The 14,741-nt window shown below is 39.6% G+C and overlaps 1 protein-coding gene across 6 annotated transcripts in view; it reads right to left on the bottom strand.

Annotated features, from left to right (window-relative positions):
• Positions 1–1,216: 1,216 nt before the first annotated feature.
• EMCN (endomucin) overlaps positions 1,217–14,741 on the bottom strand; it is a 63,369-nt gene continuing 49,844 nt past the window's right edge. For 2 of the 6 annotated variants that reach the window (XM_058192890.1, XM_058192888.1), the window contains 6 exons: positions 14,561–14,656; positions 12,313–12,337; positions 8,454–8,515; positions 5,345–5,423; positions 4,841–4,911; positions 1,217–3,372 (listed from right to left, as the gene is read on the bottom strand). In XM_058192890.1, the coding sequence (XP_058048873.1) occupies positions 4,887–4,911; positions 5,345–5,423; positions 8,454–8,515; positions 12,313–12,337; positions 14,561–14,656 (287 nt within the window). In that variant the 3' untranslated portion in view covers positions 1,217–3,372; positions 4,841–4,886. The remainder of the gene's footprint in view (positions 3,373–4,840; positions 4,912–5,344; positions 5,424–8,453; positions 8,516–12,312; positions 12,338–14,560; positions 14,657–14,741) is intronic. The other 4 variants (XR_009156289.1, XM_058192891.1, XM_058192889.1 and 1 more) reach the window with 4 other exon arrangements.

Raw genomic sequence — 14,741 nt, forward strand, 5'->3', positions numbered from 1 at the left:
ACTTAACAACACAAGTGCTTCGCTTAATGACTGTAGCATGAAAGGTCATAAAATTGGGGCAAAACTCATATAACATTTAATGATCTTACTATAGCAACAGAATTTTGGGGCTCAATTCAGTGGTGGGTTGCTCCCCAGTTCGGTCTGGTTCTTGCGAAGTAACGGTGCTGGGAGGCTCCGCCCACCTTCCCAGACGTCATCATGAATGATCTTGCATGCACAGAAGCTTCTGCACATGCGCAGAAGCGTGAGTGAAGTGAGCGCCCCCGCCCCCGCTGCGAACCAGTAGCAGAGGTAAGTAAAACCCTCCCCTGGCTCAATTGTGTTGTAAATTGAGGATTACCTGTGTTTCTATAACATCTGGATTTGGCACCAAAGAAACCCAAGCTCTCTAAATACTTAGGCAAATGTTTTATTCTGTTTTGTTTTTATAGTCGATATTTAAGTACTGACACCATTCACTCAAATTTTGCTGGCAAAAGCACACAGATTCCTACTCCAATTTTATTTACATTTACATTTTTGGAACAGTTTTTAACAATATGATATAATCTCCTCCCCACTCTTTAAATCATCATTCAGTTTAAGGATGAAAGAATTCTCTCCTTTTGATTTATTCACTGATTCTCGGAGTGGATTGTGATCTCAGGTTTTCAAAAATTAACAGACACTGGGAGACGTCCATAGGAGGAAGATGGAAATTGTGAGAAGCCTATAGAACATGAGGAAAAATGGAAGGACTTTGGCATGGTTTCCTCAGAAAAGAGGCAATTAAGAGGAAATATGATAGCTATCTTAACATATTTGAAAGTCTGTCAGATGTCTGATGAAATATATTTTCTTTTGCCTCATTTTGAGGCCTGATACAACAGGTTCAAATTATACAAAAAGGGATCATGGCTGAATATTATAACTCTCTGGCAGTATAAGCTGTTTAACTATACCAACTGAAATAGGGAGGATGTGTCCATTCTTCATTAGAGGTTTCAAAGAAAGACTGAACTGCAATTTAATGTCGAATTTCTAGCATCCCTAGATTGAATGTGATGACCTCCCAATTATTTAAAACCTGCCACAGCTTTCAGCAACTTATTTGTGTCCTTCCCCTGTGTTAATTAAGCGCAAATGTCTCTGTGATAAAATATTGCAGAAAAACACATTTTTTTCTTCCTGCCAAATTATACTTTTGCATCCTTAATAAAAGCACCCAGGAAAGGAATTTTGACACAATCATTTGTTTATTACATTTCTAGATTGGTACAGCAAACACAGCTTCTGACCATATGCAGGATTTGTTTTTCTTAAAAAGAGAAGACAATTTTCCAGGGAAAAATGCTTGATACAGACTGACAGGGTGATGGTTTCTAGAATCTTTTCTGAACATTGTGCTTATGCAATGTAGACATGGTAGTAGAAGGTGGTATCATGGATTTTGTTATTCTGAAATTATTATTCCCCCTTTTTGAATTTTAGGAACTAAGGAACATTAGACATTCGTAAAAAAAAAAAAGTCCCTGGAGTTCCCTTTTGAAGTAGAAATCCAGTAGATTAAGGAAAGCGATTCCCATGTATTTTATTAAAGAGTGTTAATATATACATACCAGTGGTGAAATCCAATTTCTTTTACTACCAGTTCTGTGGGCATGGCTTGGTGGGCATGGCTTGGTGGGAGTGGCAGGGGAAGGATACTGCAAAATCTCCATTCCCTCCCCACTCCTGGGGGAAGGATATTACAAAATCTCTATTCCCACCCCACTCTGGGCCCAGCCAGAGGTGGTATTGGTCCGTTCTCCGAACTATTCAAAATTTCCACTACTGGTTCTCCAGAACCTGTCAGAACCTGCTGGATTTCACCCCGATACATACTATACATTCCTCCTCCTTTCCCTAGATTCAGGCTGCATTGCAATGATTTCTCCCTACCACTGCACAAAAAAGTTTGCAGAGCTACATACAGTATAATAGTTTAAAAGATACAGTCATGTTGGCCTATCCGGGGAAAAAAAAACACCCCAGGAATCCACAATATGGTAATAATACTTGTGATATTATCAAATGAGGCAGAAGAAATTGCAGAAATCTGCATCAAGGTAAAATGTTACTGCAAAAAGTAAGAAAACCACCAAAATATGTCCTATGATAGTTGTTGAAACTCGGAATATATTGCATCTGCCGCCTGCAAATAGGTTCTGTTGACACCTCCAATCTTCAGTCCAAATCTGAATTGCAGACCTAATGGAGACAAATTCTGAGCTTTCGAGTGTCTTGCTTCTTCCCCCATTCCTTGGTTTTTGTCACATTTTGCTTTAGAAAGACTTTTGGAAAACCTAAATGTGGTTAACGTTTTTGTACCAGTCTTAATAAGGTTAGTCTTAATAAGGAGATTAGTCACTTATGAAATAGAAATAGAATAACAGAGTTAGAAGGGATCTTGGAGGTCTTCTGGTCCAACCTTCTGCTTAGGCAGGAAACCCTACATCACTTCAGACAAACGGTTATCTAATCTCTTCTTAAAAACTTCCAGTGTTGGACCATTCACAACCCTTGGAGGCAAGGTGTTCCACTGATTAATTGTGCTAACTGTCAGGAAATTTCTCCTTAGTTCTAAGTTGCTTCTCTCCTTGATTAGTTTCCACCCATTGCTTCTTGTCCTACCCTCAGATGTTTTGGAGAATAGCCTGACTCCCTCTTTGTGGCAGCCCCTGAGATATTGGAACACTACTATTATGTTACCCCTAGTCCTTCTTTTCATCAAACTAGTCATACCCAGTTCCAGCGACTGTTCTTGATATGTTTTAGCTTCCAGTCCCCTAATCATCTTTGTTGCTCTTCTCTGCACTCTTCATCATGGATACTATAACTTGAATCTTTGCTTTGCATTGAAATGGGAGTGAGGGAATCTATGTATTTACAGAAGGAAAGACTCAAGTTAGTATCTTGTTCTTATTGTAAACAGATATGACCACAACAAATAATATTTAATATTGTGGTAATTACTGAAAGCAGATAAAGAATTATATTTACAGGCAGAATATATCTTTATGTACAAAACTACAGAATCAGAATTGGCAAAGGTCACGTGCATTTTTATATAGTTTTACAATATGCATTTTTCCTCTACCTTACATACATGGAAAGCAATAAATAGGTCTTGTAGAGCAATGGACTGAAAGACAGAAAGAGAGAGAAAACTACAAAATTCTTTTTAGAGATAAACAGCAGGCATATAGAAAAACAACATGACAACATGGCAAAATTACAGAGAAATGAAACGAACAGGTTTTTTCAGGAATACATAGAAGCTCTTGATTCACATCAAGTAAATCCAACTTTGTTTGGTGGTTTCTACAATGAAACAGGAATGCTTCACATCTGAAATGAAGGAAAATTTCGAGGTAGTTTGTAGTAAAAGATGATTTTGGCTTCACTATATCAACTAGGCTGACTTTTAGGATGCAAAAACTAAAATAATTTGCATTATTAGTCTATAATTTCAAATCTGTTTCAGAATCTTAGTTAGCAGACAATTAATTGCTTGGAAAGGTGATGCTGTTTCATTTGGGATTAAGGATCATTTAAGGAACCTTACATCTCTCAAATGACAGATTCCCTCAGGCTAATCTTGCAGAGGTCATACATCCGCCAAAGGAAACCAAATGGAAGTTTCTAAAAGAAGGGTGTAGAAATATCCCCTTTTCCTAATTGTCATTGCCCTCTGTCTGTCTATTCATCTGTCTATCTGTCTATCCATCTATGTATCCGTCCATCCGTCCATCCTTTCATTCATCCACCCACCTACCCACCCACCCATCCATCCATCCATCCATCCATCCATCCATCCATCCATCCTCTATCTATCTATCTATCTATCTATCTATCTATCTATCTATCTATCTATCTATCTATCTATCTATCTATCTATCTATCTATCTATCTATCTCCCATCCATCCACCCATCTCTTTATTGAGTTCTTTTGAAATGACCCCTCTCCCCATCCATCTCTGAATTATAGCATTCATGGACATCTATCTTATGGAGTTAATACGAAACTCTTTGTAGTTCATTGTTTTGTCAGGGGCATCCTCCCTGCAGAGAACCTCCTATTTTCATGTTATATTTCTTTTTCTAAATGACCTTTGCATAATTACAGTAGCCCATCTCCAAGGGTACCCAGATGCTATCCATGACTGACACTGAGAATCTGCTCTGTTTTGGATTTTCTCAACGGCAAGCAGAGTCCTCTAAGGTATTTATCCACTTGCCTTCTTTGCTTTGGGAAAGCATGTTGTTGTGTCTGCGCCCCCCAAACCGGGCCTGCTGCCAGAAAGTGACTTGGACAGTGAGGGGGAAGGGCCATCAGGACTTACCTTGGCAGCACCGGTTTCCCTGACTCAGCTCCAGGAGCCAGAAGCAGGCCAAGTGGAGGAGGGATCAACAGAAGCAAGGGTGGGGCAGGCCCAGGAAGTGCTGAGTCATGGAGCCACACCCCACAGGATATAAAAGACAGCGAGAGCTGCTATGTCTCTTTGTAACAGGCAAATCCACTGATTAAGAGCTGAAGTTTGTTTCTAGGTGACTCACCAGCGTTGTGGAAGATAATGGAGGTTCTTGGCAGACGCTAGCTATTCTGCTGCCAGAGCTGATAGTGCTGGCTAATTAAGCCATCACTCAGACGGAGGCGAGGGAGGACACAACACATAACAATATTTGCTCCAAACCTTTAAGCTACCTACAGAAAAGGTTGTCCGCCTTTTTTTCAACGAAAAGCTATTGACTGCCACTGAAAAGGAGAAATATTCATTCAGCGTTTAGCAGATAGAAATAAAATCTTGAGCATACACATTTGTTGCCTTGACACGAGGAGGAATCATTATGTTGCCGAGTTTTATTCCTTCCCTGAGAAGTCTGATCTGCTCAGAAAAATGAAAATATGCACAATTTCAGTAAAGGTCCAGAGATATGGAAGTTTTCTGCCTTAGCCATAGGCCACTGCAGTCGGTGAAAAAGAACTCAATAAATTAATTTTTTTTTTAAAAAAAAGGATGGCCAACATATTAATCTAGCAGAGCCACAAGGCACTTTAATACCCAACTGAGTAATAAGAACAGGTACTCATTTAAGATTGTAAAGAAAAAAAATCCTAAATTCTTTTGCTTAAATATACAAATATTCCATATCATTACTCAGGAAGAGGCTGGGATAGATACCACCAGTTTGATGACTCCCAACCCAGAAGCAACTTAATCCCAGCTCTAAGGGAACCCATTGAAACCACTCTTCTAAGCCCATTGGGAAGTGCTGCAGTCTTTAGGCTGCCATCTGATCACCAATGGGAGTACTCACATTGGTTTGAAGGATTCCAAAGGTAATGACATGCCTAAAGGCAAGTCATAGGAGGAAAGGGTCAAGAAACTGAACATGCCTAGCCCAGAAGGAAAATAAAGATTAATGGGGAACAGCAGTGGTTTAAAATATGCAGGAGATGAAAAACAGAATACAAACATCATGCTAAAATATACTGTATTTTTCGGACTATAAGATGCACCTAGCTTTTGGGGAGGAAAACAAGAAAAAAAACCTGCCTCTGCCTCCCAACAATTTGCCTCCTTGCAGCAAACAGCAAACAGCCTGGTCAGCTTCAGTACAGCCTAATTTAGCACAAGCAGCTGATTGTTGGTTGGATTAGCCTTCCGGAATACTGCCTATCAGCTGTTCCAGGCTTCGTGGATTGCCACTGCTCATCGCTGCCTCTGTGCACCCCATTTTTGACCTCTGCATGCCCCATTTTTGGCCTCCGCGCATCCCATTTTTGGCCCGTTCCAGGTGGGGGCCAAAAACGGGATGCGCGGAGGCCAAAAATGGGGCACATCGAGGCAGTGATAGGTGACAGCAGCAATGGGCAGCAATGGTGGTGATGGGCAGTGGCGATCCCCACAGCCTGAACAGCTGATGGGCAGTATTCCGGGAGGCAGATCCAACTGCCAATCAGCTGCTCATGCTAAATCAGGCTGTACTGAAGCTGACCAGGCTGTTTGCTGCAAGGAGGCAAATTGCTGGGTGGCAGAGGATGAAGGGTGGGGGCCAATGGGTGGGCGGGGCTTTGCCAACATTCACTGCATAAGATGCATAGACATTTCCACCCACTTTTGGGGGCAGGGAAGTGCATCTTATACACCGAAAAATACGGTAATTATGCAAAATTTCAAAAACTTAAAAAAACTACTAAGAATTATTGATCTGTTGAATCACAATTAGAGAATACAGAATCTACAGTCCATAATAAACTGGATTATTAACAGGGAATGTGGAGGTGGGTTGCAGTTCTTTTCTCTCTTAATATGGCTTCTAAGATCAACCAAGGGAAAATAGACTGGAGAATAGATTTTTTTTTATTTACATTTATGTCCCATTTAGATTGTAGTTAAGGGGCCACTGTATAGTTTTATATATACAGTAGCCTCCCTAGACTGAAGTCCCTCTGCCCCATATCCTGATTTTAACTTTTGGTATTCAGAACAATGGTCATTCTACTTTTAAAATGCTGGGAACCAAAGTTAACACCTGAAGAGTTGCTCTTCATCCTGAAGATGACTTTGCCAATTAAATCCAAGTTCTTTTGGACCAAAGAGCAACTATTTTAATCAATGCAGAAATAATCCTCAACTGTGGTGAAACAATCTTATTTTCCTGTTACATGTCACATCTAATCCCACCGGACTATAATTTTGTAGCCCATCTTTCTTGCATTTCTGTTTCATAAAACAGCTGTTCCCTGGGTGCTCAGTTTTGACATCTGAAGGAGGGAGGCTCATTTCCTTCAGAAAAGTTGGATAAAGGTAAATGTGATTACATGTACGAGAGAAAAATCTCAGGGGAGATTTGGAAACTAGAGTTGTTGTTTTTTTACTTTTTGGGCTTTTTAAAACCTGAATATTTCACAAGATCAGAAAGGGCAAAGTGGATTTCATGCTTATGGAAATGTGTGAACTGAAAGTGCATTAAAGTTTTGAAAAGCCAACTGCAAAAAGTGTATTAAATATGAATCAAATTAACTAGTGTGAGAGGGAAGAGGAAAAAAATAATGTGCCTAAAGTGCCAATGGCTCAGATGTATTCCAAATATACAATGCGTACAACACGGTTCAGGAGTGGGTTTATTGAGCATTTGCTCAGCAGAAGAAAACTTTATAGTTAGATTGGAAAATTTAGAAGTCTTCTGAGGCCCTGAAGCTCTCTTTTCCATTTATTACTTTAAAAAAAACCCTGTCAATGTTATCTTTCTTTTATTCCAAGTCTGAAAACATTATGTCTAAAAACAGTTTGCTAATTTCATACTTGTGGTTTTCAAACTGTTTTAACAAATCTAGTTTTTTTTAAAAAAGAGCTTATTTATAAGTGAAAAATCTCTAATGACAAAGTATATATGATATAAATGGTTTATAACAAGGGTGTCAAACTCGATTTCAAATATGGGCCACATCATGGTTGTGTTTGACCTTATGGGGATGGGATGGGTGTAGCCAGAGTGGGCATGGCCGGTCAACATAATTCGTGTCGAGGCACCTGTGGTGGCCAAATGCTAAGGCAGGACTTCTCTCAGACCTTCCCTCACTCTCATTATAATCTCATTATAAATGGGACCCTGGAGGGCCATGGCCAAAAACAGGGGTGGTCCTTTGCTTTTTCTAGGGTGGGCTCATGGGCCAGATCTAAGCACCCCACAGGCTGAATCTTCGCCCTTGATTTTGACATCCCTAGTTTAGAAGAAGGTCCCAACCATTTCTTTTGCTGTACTGTTTTCCAGAAAATGGCTAAAACTTACATGAGAGGCATAATCATATCCAAAGGGGAGGAAAAAATCAAATATTCTGAACAAGCAGCCAAAGCAACTTTTTTTGGTATCATTTGGTCCATGCATTTTTTATTTAGAGAAGCCTCCTTCAGTGTTGTTGAGATTTATCTTATCTTAACAGATTGTTAGGGCTGTGCGTTTTTTGAAGAATTGGAAGAAGTGTGTTAGGTTTTTTATGACCTTTAATACCCTGTTTTCCCCAAAATAAGACATCCCCTGATAATAAGCCCAGTCGGGCTTTTGAGTGCATGGCAATAAGGCCAAGCACTTATTTTAGGGTTCAAAAAAATACAGTACTATCTATGAAAGTAGCCCAACTTGATTCAGAGCCTTTAAAAAGTCAATGGGTCCTTCTCATTTACATTAAGGATCTGGCTCCTCAAAGCAGTGGCATCTTTTATTCCACACTTGTGAAGAAGCCCCAAACTAATTGGATTGATTTAATTAATAACAGACATGTGCTAGTCTCATAAAATCTTTTTCAAGCAAGCATAACCTTTCTTGTAAATACAGGTCTAATAGTTTGTCTAACTCTGGCTGAATGCTTAAAAGCTTGGTCCTAAATTCTCAACCTGATCAATAATGAATAAGCATGACTTACCTGAGTCTGAAGAAGTTGTCTTAACAGAAATGAGTTTCACATTCTCTTTATCCGATGGGGCTCTGTTGGGAGGTGTTGTATGATTGACAAATGTCTCATGATGGCAAAGGATACATGATATGGAAACAGATATAGGATGATATAGGAGAGGAGAATTGATAGACTGTTGGCTGGATCTAACACATAGCTTTTCCTGCCTAGCTTTGCTTCTTCTCTGACATCTTATCCTCACATTTTGTTTACTCTCATTCCTTTTATAGGAGACTGAACTACATAACGTTGATTTACTTCAACCTCAGTGATGGAATACAGATAGTTTTCAACTTATGACTATCCATTTAATGACAATTCAAAATTATAGCAATGCTGAAAAAGTTACAAGTCCTTGCACTTGTGATTGTCATAGTGTCCCTGCCATCAAGATTCGTGCACTTGGCAACTGGCATGTATTCATGACAATTGCAAGGTCACGTAATTGCCATTTACAAACTTACCAGGGAGCTTCCTAACTTGGCTCTTTTAAGACTTGTGGACTTCAACTCCCAGAACTCTGGGAGTTGAAGTCCACTAGTCTTAAAAGAGCCAAGTTTGCAGACCCCTGGCCTAAGTCAATGGGGAAAGCCAAATTCACACAAATTGCTTAATGACCATGGAACAAAGGTCACAAATTCAGGTGTGACTTGCTTAATGACTGCATCACTTAGCAGCGGAAGCTCCCATCCCAAGTACCAAATCATGGTTGGGTACTTGGCAAGTAAGTTGAGGACCGTAGCATCCTTGATCATGTCTAATAGCAGCTGGCCAATTCAAAGGATCCAAGCGAGCCAGATGGACACTGAGCTGTGCAAATGGCTTGGCAATTCGGGAGGGACAACAAAGCCACTACTGCTGAGCGGCCGCAATTGCACACTATGCCCACTGCCCCATTTTGTCTAGAATAAGAAATGCAAGTAAGCCACCATAGGAAAGGGCAATTCCAATCAATGCTTCTTTCAGAGTCACTTTTTCACAGATACGTTCGATTTGGTCCTTCTCAGCTTCTGTGCAAGTCCAACTCACTGAACACTGGGAATCCTTGTGTATTTTGATGCAGAGGTGTACTTTTCTTTAATACAAATAATTTTCACAGTGTAAGTCAGATTGTACACTGTTTTCATGAATATGTACCTTTGATCGGAGTCTTTTTTCCAATGTATTTTTTTTAAAATAATGAGAAATTGTATTAGAAAATTTCATGCTGCATATTGGTTAAAAGAAAATAAAATTAGGTATGTTTTCATTCAAATATGGATTAAGTTAATTTCTCCCTTTTTCTGCTAGAAAATATAGGTACGTCTTGTTCTCTCTGTCCCCTTGCTTGTCCTCCCTGGAGTGAATGGGTCAGAAAATTTGTTTTTTCCTTTGTGGGCAACTGATTGGATTTCTGCGCTGGACTGGAAAAACAAATAACACTTAGCAAAGAATCCTAAACCTGGCTTCTATCCCAGGAATTTTTATTTTTTTTTAGAAAAACCAAATTCCTATTTCCGCGGCCAGCATAAAAAGACAGAGGATTATAACTTGCTCCCAATGGGAAGTAGGAGAGGAACACTGATCTGTTCCAACACAGATTTATTGAGAAGAATCATTTAAGAATGCAGCTGCGCAGGTAATAGTAAATGTAACACCAATCCTGCGCAGTCTGCACTGGCTTCCTGTAGTCTTTCGGGTGCGCTTTAAGATTTTGGTTACCACCTTTAAAGCTCTCCATGGCTTAGGGCCCTGGTACTTACGGGACCGCCTGCTATTACCTGATGTCTCCCACCGACCCGTACGCTCACACAGAGAGGGCCTTCTCAGGGTGCCGTCCGCCAAACAATGTCGGTTGGCGGCCCCCAGGGGTAGTGCCTTCTCTGTTGGAGCTCCCACGCTTTGGAACGAACTTTCCCCTGGTTTACGTCAAGTGCCTGATCTTCGGACTTTTCGCCGTGAGCTGAAAACGCACCTATTTATTCAAGCGGGACTGGCTTAAAAGTCTTAAAAGCTTTACTAAATTTTAATTGGGGCTATTTATAATTTTATGATCTTAAATTGTTTTTAAATTTCGGCCATTTGTAATATGCTTGTTTTAGTTTTGTTTTTAATGTGTATATTGCGGGTTTTTTAATATTTGGCTGTACACCGCCCTTAGTCCTTCGGGAAAAGGGCGGTATAAAAATCTAATAAAATAAAATAAAAATAAATAAATAATTCAGAGGACTGTGACTGAATTCATTTGGAAAGCAACCTGAGGAGTTTTGGAAAGCCTTAGCAACTTGCACCTGACTTTCCCCAAATATAAATAATGACAGTAACAGAACATGGTCACAATTGCGCACTGTCAATATTACATAAAACTGCAGCTCTATATTCTCTAAAATGGACAGGGCTGGGGTGTAGGGATGTAACCCAAGCCTAATTGAAAGCCAGGCCAAGCAAAATATATTCATTACCTCATTTGGAGAATATGGTTTTAAAAGATTGCCTTGAAGATTTTCCAGAGGTAAATGAATGAGCTCAAAGAGGATTTAAAAAATGGTGTAATTGTTTTTACAGATGTCAGTTTGGTATGTGAGTCAACAGTAAAGGCGGTGCTAAAACTTTCCAAAACATCTACCTGGATTAGTAAATCAACAGTTTAAATTAAAACAATTGTACTTAGGTCTGTGCAAATTTGAATTTTTGGATCAGTATCCAAACAAAGAAAAAATAAACCCAAGTCTGGACAAGATAAGTATTGTTACAGAAATGGAAATGCTTTCTAGTGTTCTTAAATTTCAGGGTGAAATGATATAATAAATGAATTCAGATGGTCAGCAAACAACTTTACAAACACTAAACGTTTTTGGGGAATTACCAAAGAGCTATGCCCTGACTGACAGGCTGTTTTTAAGACAATGGGAAAATCAATTGTCTCAACTTCTTTCATCCTGAAATTTTAGAGTTCAAATAATGGTATGGTAGTAACTATAGATAATACCTGTGCTAAGTACTGAGCCAGTAATATAATTCAGACAGTTTACTGCTATAACTAAAGTTGTAGAGAACAATTCCTTGAAAATGACAGTGTGGAGACAAATTCTCCAGTATTTTCTCACAGACGGGGTTGAATACCAAGAAAGAGAATGATAAAATAGTCTCTCCTTATTTATTAATTTTATGTGTCACCCATCTCACTATCAAAGTGACTCTGGATGACTTCTTTAGCTGCAAATAGTAGTAATAATCTGTCCTTTGTATCCTGAAAATTGTAGTTGTCTTATTTTACTTATTTGCTTATTTATTTATTAATATCCCGCCTTTAATATTTTTACAAATAAAGTGGTGAACATATCCAAAACTGCTTCCTCTTCCCATTTTCCCCACAACAACCCTGTGTGGTATTATATACACACGCAGAATAAAACATTTGGATGGAATTTCACAAGATTACATTTTCTGAAGTGTGGGTGGGGTGGTGGTGGTTTAAAAAAAGCTTTTATGGAAATATTATTGCTGCACCAAGTAGAATAATGACTATGAGTGCAGCTTGGTCACACACTGAGAATCAAGAGAGAGAATCACGAGAGAGATTCTAGCAGACTTGAAACTCCACAGAGTATCTGCATGCAAGTTATGCAACTTTAATTCCCACACTCTACTTTTTCACTCTCAAAATTACATTCATCTGGAACAAATGGGACTTGACTGTTGAAAGATAAACATAGAAAGCTAGAAGGTCAGGTGAACAACACCAGTCTTTTCAAAACTGGGTTGTTAAAGAAACTATAACCTAACATATTTTAACATGGTTTAACATAAATGAGCAAAATGGATGGAAGAAAAGGAAAAAAAAACTTACTGTTCAGTTCCATTCTCTTGCCTCTCTAGAAGGAATTTAAATTCACATTATCTTTCTAGTCCACCATGATAAGTCACATCATCTTTCTACATTTCTAGTTCAACATGATATGTCAGAGACCTTTTTCTTTTATGTATCAGGATTTTTGCCCTTCTTATATAGAGACTCTTGAAATACAAAAATTGAATGTGGTCTAAAAACAGTAATACTTTTCAAAGGTTTTATAGATGAATATTCTGAAGCAATGTGAATCTAATTATAATTTATTCCAAGAAGGTTTAGAACCGATTCCAATTGTTTAATTCTGGTCCATTTTTTAACAGTTGTTCTTGCAGGGATGGGCTGCTGGGAGTTTGGAGGGGTTTGGGAGAACCTCTAGCTAAGATTCTGTGCAGTTCGGAGAACCCTCAAATCCCACTCCTGGCTGGCCCCTCCCACCCCACCCCACCTCTCCCAGGAGTCCCCATGCAGTAAGTGCAGAGCGTGTGCGGAGGCTCGGGGAGAGCGAATAACGGGCCTATCGGAAGTTAGGGAATGCTGGAAATAGGCCCATTTCTGTCCTCCAGAGGGCCTCCAGAGCCTGGGGAGCTGTTTTCGTTCTTCCGGAGGCTTGAGGAAAGCCTCTGGAGCCCAGGGAGGGCAAAAAGCCTCCCCCCCGCTGTGATGCACGAGGCCTAGGCCACATCCACCATGGCCATGCCCACCCAGCAACCGGGCAGAGATCCCCTTGCTAAAAATTTTTGAAGCCCACCTCTGTGTTCTTGTAAATCAGCAACCGAAATCTAATCTATGAAGTTCTTGAGACACATAGCAGTCTTTAGTAACAGATGCTACTATTAAATTTCTATATCTTTCTAAGAACGTTTTTCTAGCAGATTTCTTAAGACTAGGTTGGATGGGCAATGAGGATGTCCCCTTAAGAGTTTGTAGGATAGCAATAGCAATAGCACTTAGACTTATATCCCTCTTTACAGTGCTTTATAGCACTCTCTACACGGTTTACAGAGTCAGCATATTGCCCCCAACAATATGAGTCCTCAGTTTACCCATCAGAAGGATGGAAGGATGAGTCAACCTTGAGCCTGGTGACATTTGAACTGCCAAATTGCAGGCAGCCAGCAGTCAGCAGAAGTAGCCTGTAGTACTGTACTCTAACCACTGTGCCACCAAGGCTCATGAACTTTAGCTTTAGGGTTCTAGATCTTCTTTCACCTAATCTCAGAAGCACTTTAAGAGAGATCAGGTTAAGTTTCTAGCAAATAAAAGCTGAGACTAAGGCCTTTCACATCATTGAATCCAACTTCCTCCTCTATGCAGGAATTCAGAGTAAAGGATCCCCAACAGATGATTATCCAGTATTTCATGGAACACTATGCCTTATATTCTGCAACAATTAAGAACAGTTTTTATCTTCCATATTATAATCTCTCAGATATTTAAAGAGTGCTATAATGTAGTCCCTTGATCTTCTTTCTCATGGCTAAATATTGTTAGCACCTTTAGTTTTAAGTTTATGTTTCCTTGATTATTTTTCTTACCATCTCTGAATCTGTTCCATGAATGTGGTACATGCAGAACTGCCTGTCATACTTGTGTTGGGATCTAGGGGTGAAAGCTGAACCAGTTTACTACCGGTTCTTTGGCCGCGCATGCAAGCTGTGTGCACCATGCACCAGTGCACACCAAAAGGAGTCATGGGGTAAGTAGAACAGTGCATGGGGGGCGGGATCTGCTGTGGCACACGATCTTTTTTTTTACTTTTTGCCAAATTCGAACGAATAGGTTGTAAAAAAATGCTTTTAAAAGTAAAAAAAGAGGCTCTGACGATCGCACGATTCAGCTGTGATTGTCAGAGCCTTTTTTTTACCTTTTAAAAGTATTTTTTTAAAAGAAGCGGCAAGCGGGTGACCGGGCGATTGGGTGGGCATGGGTGGGTGGGGGTGGCAGAGATTTTTGCTACCGGTTCTCTGAACCACCCTCTGCCATTGCTATTGGATCAGCTGATCCGGTCCAAACTGGGAACATTTCACCCCTAATGGGATCCCACCAAAGTAGAACAAAGTAGAAAGAATTATATTTCACAAAATCTGGAAACTATTTTTTAAAACCAAAGATTGTGGACTCATGTTCAGTTGACAACTAAGATACTTTCTCAAACACTGCAATGCAAAGCCAGATACCCTCATCCTATGTCTGTCTATTTCATTATGTCATAGACATTTTATTTCCTTAAAGAATACATACACACCTGGCATTGTCTTCAAGCACATTCGGTACAAAGCCATTAAAAGGAATACGATGATGCTTATTACTATTAGGGCAATGACAACTGGCAAAATTATACCTGTATGTAATGAAAGTATTTGTTTTATTTCATACACTTTACGACACCTGCACATCTTAACAGTAGGTATAAAATATGACCATCT

Source organism: Ahaetulla prasina, chromosome 8 (genome assembly GCF_028640845.1).
Source record: "Ahaetulla prasina isolate Xishuangbanna chromosome 8, ASM2864084v1, whole genome shotgun sequence".
In the NCBI taxonomy this organism is placed as follows: Eukaryota; Metazoa; Chordata; class Lepidosauria; order Squamata; family Colubridae; genus Ahaetulla; species Ahaetulla prasina.